This window comes from Thamnophis sirtalis, unplaced genomic scaffold (genome assembly GCF_051295495.1).
Source record: "Thamnophis sirtalis isolate CommonGarterSnake01/CBP01778 unplaced genomic scaffold, rThaSir2_p1.2 scaffold_10, whole genome shotgun sequence".
In the NCBI taxonomy this organism is placed as follows: Eukaryota; Metazoa; Chordata; class Lepidosauria; order Squamata; family Natricidae; genus Thamnophis; species Thamnophis sirtalis.
In genome coordinates this window covers 1652927-1667551 of record NW_028261390.1, presented here as the reverse complement: position 1 = coordinate 1667551, position 14625 = coordinate 1652927, and the positions used below count along the sequence as shown (strand labels likewise).

Below are 14625 nucleotides of genomic sequence, written 5' to 3'. Positions count from 1 at the left end.
AACCTGAATTTTATCTAATCCATTTGGACCCAAAATTCAGGTGGATGCAACTCTTGAAAAGTCAAATGATGGAACATAAGAATAAAAGTAGTACAATGAAACCCAGGGCCAAAGGTGCTTTTTCCACCTGGAAGGTCCAAGAAACTGGACTTTCTTGGTGTTTTCTTTGAAGACATTTGCGGTTAACATTGTTAACACTTTCCGCTCTCAAAATAGGGTCACAGGTTCTTGATGTTTCTTCCCCCAGTTTTCAAACCACATCCATCTTCTTGCCATTCAATGCCCGTTCAGACGTATTTAGTCGGTAGGTGGAACAAATAAGGAGACCCCTTTGACATTCCTTTGCCAGTCTGAAGCCGGTCCGTTCTATCCATTCTGTGGCTTCCTGGCCTATATGCAGGTTTTGTACACAGGGACTATGAGCTACGCCCTAACATATTCTTAGGTCTCTGAAGTACAGGTTGACATGATGAATACAGGCAAAGACCTTGACTTTCTCAGCAATCCAGAAAAGTCTCCTGCTCCTTAGACTTTTCTAAAGGCACCTGAAACATCATCTTTCCCATTAAAGGCTCTAATCGGTGCTGGGTGGCCATAAGCACAATGGTAGCATGGAATATTAGAGATGCCGTCTGATGCTTGCCTAACCAACTACGTTTCCTCTCTCCCTCTCCCTCTCTCTCTCTCTCTCTCTCTCTCGCTGAAGGCTTCGGATAGAGCATTTTGGGGAGGGTCTTTTCATCTCCTACCCTTCCTTCTCCTCGGCTGTTTCTCCTTGGACAATTTCCCCCCGACACGCCTCTACCCATACTCCACCATCCCCTGAATCCCACCGCGTTCGGCATGGTCCATTCACAGAAAGAGGGTTCGTCCTGGGTGTCCCACCCCCTGCAACAGTTAGCCGCCAACTAAAAGGAATTCTTTAGGACCATTAATAGAAATCCAGCAAAAGGAGAAAGGCATAAAACAATTTGCCAAAATGCCTTCCTCCCTCTCCCCCTCCCATCAATACAGGGAGGAACAGTTGTTTTACTCAGAAGTAAGTGCCGAAAGCGGTGGGATGCAGAGGCAGGTAAGGGTGGTGGAGTAGAGGTAGAGGCATGTCAGCCGAGGAAATAAGTCAGGAGAAAATCGCCCGAAGAGAAGGAAGAGTTGGGGATGTGCATCTTCACTGCAATCCCAAGGGATGGGATTTTGCCTCTTATCCTGTTCTCCGTCTGTGCTAAGCTTCAGAACAGGGTGAGAGGCAGGAAAATTACCCCTCCTAATTTTCAAGCCGTTCGTAAAAAGGCCCCATTCCGAGCTTTCAGCATATTCCAGGATTGCAACATTGAAGGCCTAGAATGGGGCATTTATCTGAATGGCTTGAAAATGGGGAGGGGGATTTTCCTGCTCCTCACCCTCAGCAAAGACTGAACAGAATGAGAGGCAGGAAAATTCCCCATCCCCATTTTCAAGCAATTTGCAAAAATGCCCCAGGAAAATCCTCCCTCCCCTCCCCCCCATTTCCCTGCCAGTCATGTGACTGGGTGGGCGTGGCCAACTTGTAAAATGTGGTAAAACTCACTTAATAATGCTGTTGCTTAGCAACCAAAATTTGTGTTCTTTCTTTCTTGTGTCTCTCCACTTCCTCTCCCTCCCCTCCTCTCCCTCCCCCTCCCCCCTCTCTGTCTCAAAGGTACACACACACACACACACACACACACACACACACACACACCTGGTCTGGGCACATAGACAGAGCCCTTCCCGGGAGGGGGGTGGCAGGGAATTCTTCTGTGCAGACATGTCCTCAACATGCTTGCCTGCCTTCTACATGGCCTTCCACTTGCCTGCCTTCGCAAGCTGGCTATGGAGGCTGGGATGATGGGAAGCAGAGACTGGGCGGGGCGGGTAAGTGAGGACCGGTTCAGGGACATGGCCATCCAGCAGTCACTACTGCTTTGGCGACCCAGGCCCAATTCCGTTACCAGTTCTTCCGAACTGGTAGGATGTCACCCCTGGTAGGGAGGCAGAATTGGTTTGGGTGAGCTACCATTTTTGCAGGTAGCAGCTCCATGGCAACCCTGCAGCAGGACAGACATATGGAGAAGCGAGCAGAGATGGCCCTTTTCTCCTTTGCATTCCAAAAATTGCCCCTCCCCAGGCAGGAGCAGACGGATGGAGGAAGGGGAGATCTACCCCTGCCTCCCTCCCTCCTAAATCCTGCTGCAGGGATACTGTGGAGCTCCTGCCCACTGAAGCTGCAGGACATCCAAGAGCAGCGCGGCCAGGAGGCCGAAGAGCCCTGGCAAGCCCAACAGCAACAGGTGCAGCCGGGCAAAAGGGGGGAGGAAGCAGGCAAATCTAACATATCACACAACGTTCTGCCTTGGAGCAGCAGCCTTCACAAGTGCACAGCCAGCAGGAGAACTAGCACCCACCAGGGCCAAGAGCCAAGGTGGCGCAGTGGTTAAATGCAGCACTGCAGGCTACTGCTAGATCAGCAGGTCAGCGGTTCAAATCTCACCGGCTCAGGGTTGACTCAGCCTTCCATCCTTCCGAGGTGGGTAAAATGAGGACCCAGATTGTTGGGGGCAATATGCTGACTCTCTGTAAACCGCTTAGAGAGGCCTGAAACGCCTATGAAGCGGTATATAAGTCTACTGCTATTGCTATTGCTATTGCTATTGCCAAGGCCTGAAGATCACCATTCCAATGTGTTTTGGAAGGGAGATCAATAAAATCCTGTAGTCTCTCGCTGCCGCTGAGCAAACCCCAGCATGGACAACAGCAGCTGCGCCTTCTCCCTTCCAAAACATGCCAGGACGGCAGACAAAGGCAGCGATCAGATCAAAACTCTGTGTGTGTGTGTGTGTGTTTGTGTGTGTGAGAGAGAGAGAGAGAGAGAATACTGTGGCCAGCCCCGGTATAAAGTAAATCTCTGAGGTTGGATCGGATTTCTCTCTCACACACTCGCATGCACACACACACAAACACAAAACATGTGCATAGTAGGTGCGCCTTCTCCCTTCAAAAACATGCCAGGATGGCACCAGCAGCAGGCAAAGGCAGCGATCTGATCAAGAACCCTCACAAGGCCAACAGCAGTAGGTGCAGACAGGCGTGAGGGGGGAGGAGGCAATCCCAACACTCCGTGGGCAGGCCTAAGGCTGGCAACACCTCAGGCACCCCGAGAGACAGAACGAGAGGGGCTGCCTCAGCTGATCCCTGGGCCGTGATTAAGGGGCCCAGCAGCCATGAGGTGATGGGGAAGGGAAGGGCTGCCTCCTTTGCCGGCCACACCCACTCTTCTTTCCACTAGAGCTTATTTTTCGGGTAGGGCTTATATTAGGCCAACCCCAAAAATCCAGCTAGGGCTTATTTTTGGGATAGGGCATATTTTCTGGGAAGCACAGTTCAAAGAAGTTGAAAACAAGTTATTAAAATATCACCAAAACTATTTTTTCCCTAAGCAGGCAAAGCAGAGCCAATTTGTTGAAATCTGTGGGTGGTAGCAATAAAGGAGAACATCTGCAGCTCAGGGTTGAAATGAGAGGTCCTTAGTGCTCTCTGAGCTTGGTTGGTTCCTTGAAAACATTTTGTGACCTATGTAACATCATCAGCGCTAGTAAGAAGTGGGGTTTGCTCTCAGTTTATACTCAAAGGACTAGAATACTAGTCCTTTGAGCCTTTTGGGCGTGGGGAGAAAATCACTGCTCCTGTTTAAGCACGTTCAACAAGACCTTCAGACAAAGCCTTTCTCAATCCCTTGTAAGAAGACAACTTACACAGAAAGAACATCACCACAGCAAGAACGAAGAAGATGGTTACCAATATTTTTGTTCTTCTTTTGCCGTCATCTGAATCCAGGTAGTCACTGAATCGCTCGAAAACATTCTTTGGCGCTGAAAGAAGACAAATGGGTCATTTAATCATTTTTGAGGCTGACCCTTCCTTTTCCCCTGACCCCTCCTCTTTCCTGCAAGGTGGTCTCATGCATTCCAGGCACAGGACCCCTCCCTTTGTCCTTGCACTTAGGCCCCTGAAACAATCTTTCTATGGAATTGAGTAGTTTGGGAGAACACATTCTCTGGACTTAACCTCAATGGAGACGTTATGGAAAAGGAGGCAGCATCTGCAATGCTTTCTAGAAAGTGGTAGGAAATCAGAAGAGCATAAGCAACCTACGTGGTGGTGTGGGAGGTGGTTTGGGAGCCATTTTATCTTCTTAGTCCAAATGAACATTCATCCTGTATTGGAGTTTTTAGAACATGACACAGGTTAATTAAAAAAAATAAACCATATATGTTCAAAAATACAATATACTTCTTCCCCTGGAGTTTTATCTTTTATGTCATTAAAAACCCAGAATTGAAGAATCTAGAGCTCTGCATGGACCACCCAACCCATATGCAGCTGGGTCCTCAGTCTGCAAAGTATCTTAACTGGCCTTGTAGTGATCCTTGGACTACTTTACTCTGGCTGATTACTGACCGTAGAGCCTTTCCTGCAAAACCATAACTTTCCTTCCCGTTATCTAGCATGTGAAAAAGAGGATGGCTGCTAGGACCTCCGCCTTCCTTCTCCTCGATCCAAATGGGAGAAAAGGTTTAGGATCCTTATATCGCTACAAGGAAACTGAGCCCTGAAACCTTTGCAGAAATCAGCGGAAGGGTTTTCAAATGGTGTGAGCATAAGTAAACCATATCTGAATTGTTTTCACAATTGGTCTGCGATCTTTCCACCCATCTTCAAGTTCTCTCATGAGCCTACATGACATCTGCCTGCATCCAGACAACCCAATCAATAAGGCAACTTTTAGATGTGCTTACGGGTTCAAGAATAAAGGAAGGAGATGACACAGAGGATATCCTTGTTGCTACCTGAAGATTGAAATCAGACTGCCACTTGTCCAGTGCAATGACCAAGTGGAGCTCTCTTATTGTATCATATTACATCACAATGGCTTAGTCAACCAATAATCAGTCAGCACAGCAGCCACATGTGAAGGAGAGTGCCCCAGGGATGCCTGTAACTCAACCACTTGGACTTCACCCCACCTCTGGAACGAGCTCCCCGTGGAGATTCGTACCCTCACCACCCTCCAGACCTTCCGCACAGCCCTCAAGACCTGGCTATCCCATCAGGCCTGGGGATAAAGATCGTAACCTGCCCCCACCCGAATGATGAATGTTGCGTTTTATTTTTACTTGCACTGTTTTATGTTTATTGTTTTATTGTCTTGTACCCCCCCTTCCCTATAAATTGTAAGCCGCCATGAGTCCCCTCAGGGAAAAGGGCGGCCTATGAATAATAAACTAAACTAAATAAACTAAACTAAACCTCATTCATATATTCCCAACTCAGCTCAGAACCTCTCTCAGCCTTCCATTGAGTTGATGATTTTCCTGTCCAGCTGCTATGATGCTAATCACTCTTGGAACCTTTGTTATGTGGGACATCTAGCAGCAGGTAGAAGCGCTGCTATGACTTTCCCGGAAAAGGCAGCAGTGGGGGATGGCTGCAATGTAACAACTAGCCCCATGGAACATGAATGAATGACATTTGAATGATGAGCTTCTGAAAATTGTCCACATGTGGGACTTTGACTATACCAGCCTATTGTTTCTTCTACTTCAACATCTGCTTTTCTTCCTGACAGGTTCCTGGACTCTGATTTGACCTTTAACAAAAGCAAATTCTGCTGTTTGAAGTGGTTAATGGTTTTGATCATCATGGAATGCTGCATCAAAATCTGGATTATTATTTTTTTAAAGGTATACGGTACATATAAAACAGGAAGAGAACAGAATCCTGCATCTGCCGAGATAAGAAATCCATAGCATTGCTTAATTTGCCAGGGTACAACGGATGATCTCACAGTAATACTCTGAGACACATCAGCCTTACTTTGATCTTCACTGAAGACTGAAAAGCCAGGATATTGTATCTCCTTTCCTTTCCTTTCACCCACCCTCTTTATCCTTCCTTCAATGCAACAAGTTGAGCAAAGACACACCTTTGGTTTCAACATCTTCATCAGATTCCTCATGGTGCTCCATTGCACCATTTTATTTCCTCTGCAGAAAGACAAGCTATTTGAAAATATTGAAGTGCACCAGATAAAGGTCATATTCTCATGCCTTTTTTTTCTGAACTGATAAGGTCTTCAATGGCATGCACAGAAGCAGAATTTATTTACTGTTTCCAAAAGTTGAGATTTATCCTGAAGAAATCATGTCCCGCAGAAGTCCCAAAGGTGCTTTTTCCAAAAGGCAACTGGACTTTCTTGGGGTGCTGTTTTTTTTCCCCTTTTGTTGAAAATATTTCACTTTTTATCCAAGAAGCTTCTTCCGTTCTAATCTCCTTGGAGGAATAGCAAAAGGCTTTCAAAGAAAGTCCAGTTGCCTTTTGGAAAAAAAACATATTTGGGCCAACCATGAACTAGATGATTGAGAATCTCCATGAACATCTGTCCTACAGAGGTACACTTTTGCCAGCAGCTCTATATTACTCAGGACTCTTCTGGTTTCTGACAGCTGTTTTTCACAGCTATTCTGCTTTTGATAGTCGTAAAAAGTCCTCCCATTGATTCCAACTTCTCCTGTAACTCTTGCCCAGCAAATTCTCAAAGAGTTCAAGGAAAAGGCATAGAAGGGTGGGCTACCAATTCTCTGCCCCCCCCCAAAAGATGGAGATGATCCCTCTGAGAAGAGAACTGACAGTAAAAGTCTTCTAATGCCAGAACATGGATGGCATAACAAAAGAAGGAAATCTCTTTTGGAGATGTTTTCAGCAGTTCTCTGCTAGACACATATTCAAGAAATTGCATGGCTGGAGATTTCCGGGTGAGGAATAGTGAATTAGCAGGTCTCATATCGAGTGGAGACGATGGCCGTAGTGAGACCAAATGACTGGCAAGCAGACTGGTCCCCCAAATCTTCCTTAGACAGAGAGAGGATGGAAGCCCACCCACCTTGAGGCTGAAATGTATGAATGGTTGCAGGAATTGGGTATGTCTAAAAGGGGGAAACTTCCTCAAGTGAGAACAATCAACCAGTGGAATGGCTGCCTCCAGAAGTTGTGGGCGTTTCATCACTGGAGCTTTTGAAAAGAGACTGGACAGCCATGTTGTCAGAAGGACACAGGGATTGCTGCTTGAGCAGGGGGTGGGACTAGAAGACCTCCAAGATCCCTTCCAACTCTCTTATTCTGTTAAGTAGGTGTTAACTGGTGGTCTATTCAACTTAACTCAGTGGCTTCACCTTCCTGCTGCAGCCTCTCTCTGACAGGTGCCACCCACTTCCCCTTTGATGCCGAACCTTCCAGAACCTTCCCACTCAGCATTCCTTTAATTGGCTGCCTAACATTCTCTCTCTCAGGATTCCACACAGGAAACAGCTTTAATGCAATCATTCCTTTTGGTTTGCTTTTAAAAAAAATAAAACCTCTACTTCATGGCAGGTTTCCATGGGAATCAAGAAGTGAGGGGCATGCTAAGGTTTCTACATTCAGCAGAGAGCAGCTGATGGGAGGGACAGAATGTGTGTGTAAAGTGATAGAGGAGAGAGAGATGAATAGATAAACAAAAAGGGACTGACCTAAAGCACCTGAAGGCAGAACAAGAAGCAATGGATGGAAACTTATTTGGGGGGAGGGGGGGAAGGAACAACCGAAACTAAGGAGAGATTTCGTGAACAATTAATCAGTGGAACAATTTGTCCCCAGAGGTTCTGGGTGCTGCAACACTGGAGGCTTTTAAGAAGAGATTGGAAAATCATTTGTCTGAAATGGTGTAGAGTTTCTTGCTTGAACAGGGGGTTGGACTAGAAGACCTCCAAGGTCCCTTCCGAATAGCAAGTCCAAGAAGCACCTCACAAAAGAAGGCCCTTGGACTGGACGTCACTCCCTTTCCACACCACTTGGACCAATGATCTTGGTGAGAATTGCTGAACCGATGCCATTCTCCATCATCCAAGTCCAGAGCTGGACCAAAAGGATACCTGTCTTGATGGTACCAAAGGGCACCAAGAGGTCAAAGAACGTCAGGATGGACCCACCACCCTCATCCTGTTCTCACCAGATTTCATCCAGTGAAATCAATGACTCTGGACGGCTTACAAACAATAAAGTTTGCCCAGCAGGAACTAAATAGAATGAATACAAAAAAGATGGGTTCTTTTTTCATTCTTTTTTACTTGCCCCTTAATTTGCTAAATAAGACAATGTCCAAAAGGCAGGATGTAAAAAGGTGTTTGGAAGCTGATGTCAAAGCCCGGAGTTCTTTCATGCTCTTACACCGCCTGACTGGGGCAACTGTTTTTAAGAGGCAACTGGCATTTTTTTGTCACTGAGCTCCTCAAATACAATTTTGTGGAACGTTCAGAAAAGAATTAGTTTATCCATTTGTTCTCAGGTTTTTTTTTGCAAATGCCTCTTCCTAGAGCACTACAGTCCTCAGCATACCAACACTTCAGTTTTGCATAACATTCTTTAGCTAATCTTGCACAACTGCCTTTGGTTGACCCACTCTTCCAGTATCTGAAAAGAAGAAATAACAGTTGTCAGTCCTCCAGACAAAATGAGTATCATTTATAGACTTTGGAGCACAAAATAAATGTTCAGTCCATTCACCTTCTTCCCTCACCTCAGTGGGAGTTTCTAACTAACTCCAAATGTTGGTCTCTGGTTGATTTGGCAGGGAAACAGAGGTGAGGCTGGTGAAACATCTCCCCCTCCAATCTTTGAACAGGCCATGACAAAAGATTACGTATCTCTAGGCAGCTGGTTTTTTGTTTTTTTAAGGATTGTGGCGCCCTTCTTGGTTGTTTCAGGAATTGAGGCTTGGGGAGAATTCTGGAGTGTTTCTATTCCCATCTTCACTGGTGATTTCAGTTGAGGGTGGTAGTGGGAGGAGAAGACCGGCTGATGGGTATTCATTGGTGGGGCACTGTAGACTTTGGTCCTTTCCTCATTATTAGCTCCCTGCAAGAAAGCATTGGGGAAGGTCCTCCGTCAGTTCAGCGCTCAGTGTCATCCCCATGTGTGATGGAATTGCACCTGCAAGGGGAGGGGCAGTGGAGAGAGATTGGGCCATACAGAGTTTTCCCTGGAAGAGGCCTGGATAACAGTCCTGGTTGAAGAAGAGGGGGCGAGGTTCAGGGTAGCCACAGAATCTCTGAGATGATATCTAGTAGGCTAGAATATTAAAGCTTTAGCTTGGCAAGATTCTGTCCATTGGGTGCAGATAAAGAGTTGAACTCCACATGTTGTGTCATCTCTAGGGCCAACACAATGCTGAAGATAAGCAAACTTTAGATCTCCATCCCAAGCCAAGGGGTCACACAATGGAACTCTTGGGCCTGGAGACTGTTGGGATCCTGATGAGATAAACATATGGAGGGTGATGCTAAGCAAGATGGCTTCCTTCATTTGAGGTGACCAACCAGGTCAAGAGCTGTCTTCTAAGTGGGAGACAACAATACCTAGCAAGCGTGTCCATTCCTTGGGTGCTCCTGAATTTTGTGGCTATTGCTGAATGGAGAGCATACTATTTATGGAGGACAAACACATGGGAACAGAAACAGGGCCACACCATAACATGCCACAAATGTGCTCTATGCAAGGATGCCTTAGGAAAACCCTTGAAAGCCACCATGGAAACCATAAAGATCTATTCAAAATGAATGCTCCAACACTGGAACTTTTAAAGAAGAGATTGGAGAACCATTTGTCTGAAAAGGTATAGGGTTTCCTGCCTGAGCAGGGGGTTGGACTAGAAGACCAGGGCTAGCAGGCAGGGAGGGCGGACGCCGGGTGTGCTGAGAGCTTGTTCTGTTATGGCCACAAACTAGATGTTGGGACAAAGGGCAGGGCCAGTGGTAGCAACTCTCCCACTCCCATCGGCCCCCACACTCACTGCCTCCTGCAGGTGGAAAAAAGATCCCTGAAAATAAGGGCTGGTCTTATTTTAGGGGAAACACGGTAGCTGTGAAGACTGGTAATGTGAATGGTTCCTCTGATGTCGTTCCTGGAACCTGTGGGAGCCACTCTCCCTGAGTGCTCCTGCTTTGGCCTTGACTTTTCCCATCCTCTCAAATTCCTCCTTCAGAGCCTACTTCTTCTACAGCTTCCCATCCTTCTCCTTCCTGATGGGCCATCACAGTCCATCAGCACCACTTTCTTCTGGTCCTTGTCTACCACTACGATGCCTGCTTGATTGGACAGTAGCTGCCTGGCTGCCTGGATCTGGAAGACGCACAGGACCTTAGTCCTATTATTCTCTATATGACCTGTGAGATTTCCCCTCTGGGCTCGGTAGGATCCACCTGTAGACCATGCAATGCTTCTGTGGACAGTGCCAGTTACTTGGTTCTTCTGCTCCCTGTGTGCTGTTCCTGGCTGCTCCCACCATGAGTTGGACTGTCTCTGAGGCCTATGTGGATAATCTAGCCCCCGGGTCCTGTCCAGTGCGGAAGGCCCCCCTGCTTCTATGGATCTAGCGCTTAGTGCCTGTTCTTCTGCTGCTATGACCAGTGCCTCGGGGCTGTCTTTGAGTCCATTTGTGGACTGTAATTCCAGTGCTTTTGGAATAGCACCCAGTGTGCCAATTACTACTGGAATTACCATTGCTGGTTTGTGCCATAATCATTGAATTTCTATTTTTAAGTCCTGGTATTTCACAATTTTTTCATATTCCTTCTCGTCGACCCTGCTATCACCTGGTTTTGCAATGTCTATGATTGTAACCTTATTTTTCTCAACCAGGGTGATGTCAGGTGCATTATGAGCCAGTATTCTGTCTGTTTATATGCGAAAATCCTACAAGATCTTGACCATCTGATTTTTGGTGACCTTTTCAGGCTTGTTGTTGTTGTTGTTGTTGTTGTTGTTGTTGTTATAATTATACAATTGTATCACAGCGGCCAGTTGTTTCGCTGGATTTGGCATTGGTTACTAGTCGGGCCCCACCCAGGGGCCTAGGACGTCGTAACGTATTTTCGTAATATGCATGCAGATCCAAGCAGTGCGGCTTTTTGCATTTGACTGATGGTGATTTTGTCAATTTTTAACTGTTTTAAATGTAATTCCAGTGCTTTTGGAATAGCACACAGTGTGCCAATTACCACTGGAATTACCACTGCTGGTTTGTGCCATAGTCGTTGAATTTCGATTTTTAAGTCCTGGTATTTTGCGATTTTTTCATGTTCCTTTTCGGCGACCCTGCTATCACCTGGTATTGCGATGTCTATGATTGTGACCTTATTTTTCTTAACCAGTGTGATGTCTGGTGTATTATGCGCCAGTATTTTGTCCGTTTGTATATAGAAATCCCACAAGATCTTGACCATCTGATTTTCGGTGACTTTTTCAGGCTGATATTCCCACCAGTTTGTTGCTGTTTTAATATTATAATTTTTGCACAAATTCCAATGGATCATTTGTGCTACTGAATTGTGCCGCAATTTATAATCAGTGCGCGATTTTTTTACAGCAGCTGAGTATGTGATCAACAGTTTCATCAGCTTCTTTGCAAAGTCTGCATTTGGCATCATCAGAGGATTTTTCGATTTTGGCCTTAATGGCATTTGTGCGGGTAGCTTGTTCTTGCGCAGCCAGGATTAGTGACTCTGTTTCTTTCTTTAATGTACCTGTTGTTAACCATAACCAAGTTTGTTCACTGTCCACTTTATCTTTTATTTTTTCCAGAAATTGACCATGCAGTGCTTTGTTCTGCCAACTCTCCATTTTTGTTTTTATCACATCTTTTCTGTATTCTTGTTTCGTCTGTTGGGCCTTCAGTAGATTTTTGTTCTTTACTTCGATTAATAGATGTTCTTGACTTTCTTTTAAATAATCAGCCAGTGCATGTTTTTCTTCTTCAACTGTTTGCTTCACTTGTAATAATCCTCTGCCACCTGATTTTCGGGGCAGGTACAGTCTATCAGTATCACCACGTGGATGTAAACTGTAGTGCATTGTCATTAGTTTCCTGGTTTTTCGGTCCAAAAGGTCCAAATCAGCTTGTGTCCAGTTAACTATACCAGCTGTGTATCTTATAACTGGTATTGCCCAGGTATTTATGGCCTTGATTGTATTTCCACCATTCAATTTAGATTTCAAAATTTTCCTAACTCTGTTGGTGTACTCTCGCCTGACAGTAGTTTTTACTTCTCCATGCTTGATGTTATCCAACTGCAGAATGCCTAAGTATTTGTAGGCTTCATTTTCGTTGCATTTAATTAGTTGGCCATTGGGCATTTCAATTCCCTCACATGCAGTGATTTTGCCTCTTTTTATGGATACAGTGGTGCATTTTTCCCTGCCAAACTGCATTGAAATATCGGTGCTGAATACTCGGACTGTGTTTGTCAATGATTGGATTTCTATTTCTGACTTTCCATAGAGTTTCAAATCATCCATATATAGTAAATGCGAAATTTTTTCAGCTTCTTTGGCTGTTTGGTAGCCTAATTTCATTTTTTTTAAGATTACTGATAGTGGGATCATTGTAATGATGAAGAGAAGAGGTGAAAGTGAATCACCCTGGAAAATTCCTCGCTTGATATTAACCATTCCGTAAATCTCATTCCCTACTGCCAACTCAGTTCTCCATTGTTTCATCGCCTTTTCAGTAAAGGATGTAATATTTTTATTAATGCCAGTTGTTTCTAAGCATTTTATGATCCAACTATGTGGCAGTGAGTCAAATGCCTTTTTGTAATCAATCCAGACCATATTCAAGTTCGTTTTTCTGTTCTTACAATTTTCTAATATCATTTTATCAATTAGGAGCTGATCTTTTGTGCCCCTGCTCCTTCTTTTGTTGCCTTTTTGCTCTACTGGCAAGATGTTGTTTGTTTCCAAATAATCCATCATGTTATCTGCAATAATGCCTGTGAGTAATTTGAAGGTTGTTGGCAAGCATGTTATTGGTCTGTAGTTTTCAGGTGTTGTTCCTTTAGTTGGATCTTTTTGAATCAAGTATGTTTTTCCAGTTGTCAACCATTCATCAATTTGGCCCTTTTGTAAAATTTCATTCAGTTGCCTGGCCAATATTGCATGTAAACTGGTCAGATATTTAAGCCAGAAACCATGTAATTGGTCCTTTCCAGGTGATGTCCAATTCTTTACCTTTTTTACTCGATTTTTGACCATCTCAGTTGTTATTTCTAATACTTGCATTTGTTTGTTGCCAATGGTTTTCTCAAAGTCATGTATCCACTTTGCTTCCTTGTTGTAGTCCTTTGCATTTTCCCACAATTCTTACCAGAATTCAACTGTGGCCTGCTTTTCTGGTTTTTCACTTTTGGTGTCACCATTCACATTAAGACTTTGATAAAAGCGCCGTTGGTCTGATCGAAATTGCTGATTTTGTTTATATTGGATGATTCGTGCCTCATATCTTTCAATTTTTCTAGCTGTTGCTGTTATCCGCTGTTTTACAATCTCTACAGCTTCATTGATGTTTCTTGTATCCAATCTATATCTTCTGATTAGCCGATCTATGGTTTTGTTGTTTTTAAGCCGTTGCTCATGCATGTTCTTTAAGTTACTAGCATCTGCCCTTAATTTTTTGACTTTTTGTTCTAATCGGATTTTCCACTTTGGCTTTGATGCTTTTTCTGTTGTGTGACTAGGTACTTTGAATTTAATGCCTAATTCATTAGTGACTATTACAGCTGCGCTGTACATTAACTGGTTCGTTTCCAAGATGGATCCTGATTCAATTGTTGAAAACACTGCATTAACCATTTTCATGATAGGGGCCAAAATTTTCTTAGGCACAGTTGTTAGTGATTTTAAACGTTGCCTTTCCTCATTAAGCAGAAAATGCTCCATGATCTTATCCTTCAATTCTTTTTGTTTTTGAGTTAGTTCATCAGTTGGTTCAGTGATAACTGGTTCTAGTGGTGGTGGTGTTATTTCCTCCCCGAGAGCTTCTTCTGGGAGTTCTACTTTAGTGTCTTTAGTTGTGTCTTGAATATCAGTTATTTCTGCTTGTGATATTGTTTTTTTGGTTTTGCAATTTGCCTGAATTTCCTCTAGTTCAACTTCACTAAACACTTTATTCCGTATAATAAATCGCCTTTGATCTGCTAGTCGTTGTGCACTAACATTTGAATCTGGATATTGTTGTTTCCATAATTCATACATTCGCTTTAAATAGCCTCTTTTTTCTGGCTCTGAGTTGTAGTAACAGGCCATTATGGCACGGTTTTCATCTGCTGTATATTTTTGTCGTTTTGTTGGCTGGTCCACTTGTAGCCCACTTGTCGACGGATGTCCAGGGACCAAAACATCTGCCGCGGCCCTTGTTAACCCGCACGACGACCGATGCGGTATGGAATTCTTTTTTTTTTTTTTTATAAATTATTTTTATTTTTTATTACATAGACAACAATGGGAAAGGGAGAGGATGGAGAGAAAAAAAAATGGGGGGGGGAAACCCATCTCCACATACAATATGTCGTTTAATCACAGGTGCATCCCTACTAAGTTTATACATCCCGTATCTCTCTATTGTATATTTAATAAGCACCACAATAAGCTAGGGTTTAAAAAACAAAAAACAACAAAGTAAAACAAGGGAGAGAGGAAAAAAAAAGGGTGGGGGAAAGGGGGGGAGGCCAAAAAGGACAA

General features: G+C 44.3%; 1 protein-coding gene across 4 annotated transcripts in view; it reads right to left on the bottom strand.

Moving 5' to 3' along the window:
- The window catches only part of LOC148043715 (macrophage mannose receptor 1-like), a 187615-nt gene that overhangs the window by 27432 nt on the left and 145558 nt on the right, over positions 1–14625 (bottom strand). For 2 of the 4 annotated variants that reach the window (XM_087723727.1, XM_087723728.1), the window contains exons 1-3: positions 4815–4897; positions 4171–4232; positions 3771–3887 (exon numbers count right to left, since the gene is read on the bottom strand). The exons of 1 other annotated variant lie outside the window; for it this stretch is intronic. In XM_087723727.1, the coding sequence (XP_087579853.1) occupies positions 3771–3887; positions 4171–4201 (148 nt within the window). In that variant the 5' untranslated portion in view covers positions 4202–4232; positions 4815–4897. Of the gene's footprint in view, positions 1–3770; positions 3888–4170; positions 4233–4814; positions 4898–14625 lie in introns of those variants that run through there. One more of the 4 variants, XM_087723729.1, reaches the window with a different exon arrangement.